At 51.2% G+C, this 2033-nt stretch overlaps 1 protein-coding gene across 1 annotated transcript; it reads left to right on the top strand.

Annotated features, from left to right (window-relative positions):
* Positions 1-1039: 1039 nt before the first annotated feature.
* On the top strand, positions 1040-1934 carry PHACADRAFT_203394 (uncharacterized protein; the record flags this gene model as incomplete). The annotated part of the gene is made up of 3 exons (XM_007403390.1): positions 1040-1529; positions 1587-1847; positions 1900-1934. 3 exons carry the CDS (start codon positions 1040-1042, stop codon positions 1932-1934), a joined length of 786 nt encoding a protein of 261 aa, XP_007403452.1.
* Positions 1935-2033: the final 99 nt, after the last annotated feature.

Below are 2033 nucleotides of genomic sequence, written 5' to 3'. Positions count from 1 at the left end.
CAGATTCTCCTGGCATACCTGCCAGTATTGAAGCTCGAGCACATCAAGAACAAGCAGCTAGGCGCTGCACACAAGCAAATTTATTCCATCTCTGCATGTGCCGGCTTCTCGAGCTGCTTGAGGACCTTGGCCTGGGTGGCCTGCCGATGTCCTCTGGAGATGGCGTGATGCGGCGTGTCCATCCAATTTATGCGGCATATGTTGGTGATTACCCTGAACAGGTGCTCGTAACCTGTACAAAGACTGGCGAATGCCCTGTATGTCCTACGCCAAAGGCAGAGCTTGGCGAACTCGATTGCCACTTCCCCCTTCCGCTACCACGGCGTGAGCTGAATCCTGTCCTTGACGTTCTTGCCATGGGATCAGATCCCAATGTAACACCCACCGAGTACAAGGCAGCGTGCCGCAATGCAGGAATCAAGCCTGTGTACGAAACATTTTGGCAGAGCCTCCCATACTCCGATGTCTACACGTCTGTCACCCTGGACATCCTACATCAACTCCTACAGGGTGTGTAAAGCATCTTGTCGCCTGGGCCAAGGAGGCATATTGAGAGGACGAGATCGATGCCCGGTGCCAACGGTTTCCACCAAACCACAACATGCGCCTGTTCTACAAAGGCATCACCAAGCTGTCACAGCTCACAGGTCGGGAGCACGCCGACATCTGCTGCATTTTGCTGGGCCTTGTAATTGATCTGCGCCTTCCAAATGGCATGTCCCACCTACGTCTTGTCCGCGCTGTCCGGGCAATCCTCGACTTCGTCTACCTTGCACAGTACCCGGTGCATAGCCACCAGTCCCTTGATGCCCTTGATGACGCCCTGCGGCGGTTTCATGAGAACAAACAGGTGTTTATAGATCTTGACATCTGAGGCGATTTTAATCTTCCGAAGGTCCACTCGATGCGGCACTATCACGAAGGTATTGAGATGCTCGGAATGACTCCAAACTTCAACACGGAATACACTGAACGCCTCCACATTGACCTCGCAAAGGACGCCTACCGCTCTACGAACAAGAAAGACTAGTACGAGCAGATGACAGTATGGCTCGAGCGTAAGGAGAAGGTTCTCCGGCATGATCGGTACATCAAATGGCTCAAGGACAGCCAGCCATCGCTCAAGCTAGCAAACGTCTTGCACAAGCACCAAGCCAGCCATTTTCTCATGACACGGGAGCCATCAGTCAAGGCCGTATCGCTGGATCGTCTCGAACAGATGTATGGTGCCAAATACATCATGCGAGCAATTGCAAAGTACATCGTACGTCTCAATTACCCGGATGCTTCCAGTGCAGAAGTTGTTCGTCTCGCCACTACTCTTCGTTTACCATTCCATAAACTGCCGGTTTACCACAAGGCTAAATTTTGGGAGAGCGACTTTCTCCTCTATCGGCAGGCATCAGATGAGTACGATGCCATTTACGCAACCCCAGGTGGACGACTGAATAAGCGCGGCCAGCAAGTTGCTGGCCGTTTTGACACGGCTATTGTAAATCTGGGTACAGGAAGTGCTATTGGCGTTGAGGGTATGTTGCTACACCTTGAAGTACTACACATATTGGCTAACAAGATCCCAACCGTAGGCTATCAGGTCTGCCGTGTTTGGGCAATATTCACCATTCCTATACGCTATCGAAGAATCCTACTTCCCTTTGTAGACCCTCCAGAATATCTCGCATATGTGGAGTGGTTCTCCAACTTCACGCAGCCAGATCCCCAGCATGGCATGTACAAGGTGACGCCTATGACCAACGCTGATGGAACGCAGACTGGTGCTGTTATTGCAGTGGAGAGCATCCGCCGAAGTGTGCATTTGTATCCATGCTTCAGAACTGTTGCGCCGCGTGAGTGGTCGAGCAGCAACATACTTGATGTATGCGAGAAGTTTTGGGTTAGTCCCTTCACCGACAGACATATTTATGGAACAGTAATATAATGTCAAACGTTATAATTGGTCAATTTGGGGGGGGGGGGGCTCTATGTTTACACTACAACGCAGCATCAGGAGGAGCTATCGGTACAAGAGCAAT

Source organism: Phanerochaete carnosa, assembly GCF_000300595.1.
Source record: "Phanerochaete carnosa HHB-10118-sp unplaced genomic scaffold PHACAscaffold_1106, whole genome shotgun sequence".
NCBI lineage: Eukaryota > Fungi > Basidiomycota > Agaricomycetes > Polyporales > Phanerochaetaceae > Phanerochaete > Phanerochaete carnosa.
Note: the sequence above shows the minus strand (reverse complement) of the source record. Positions and strands in the feature narration are given on the sequence as shown.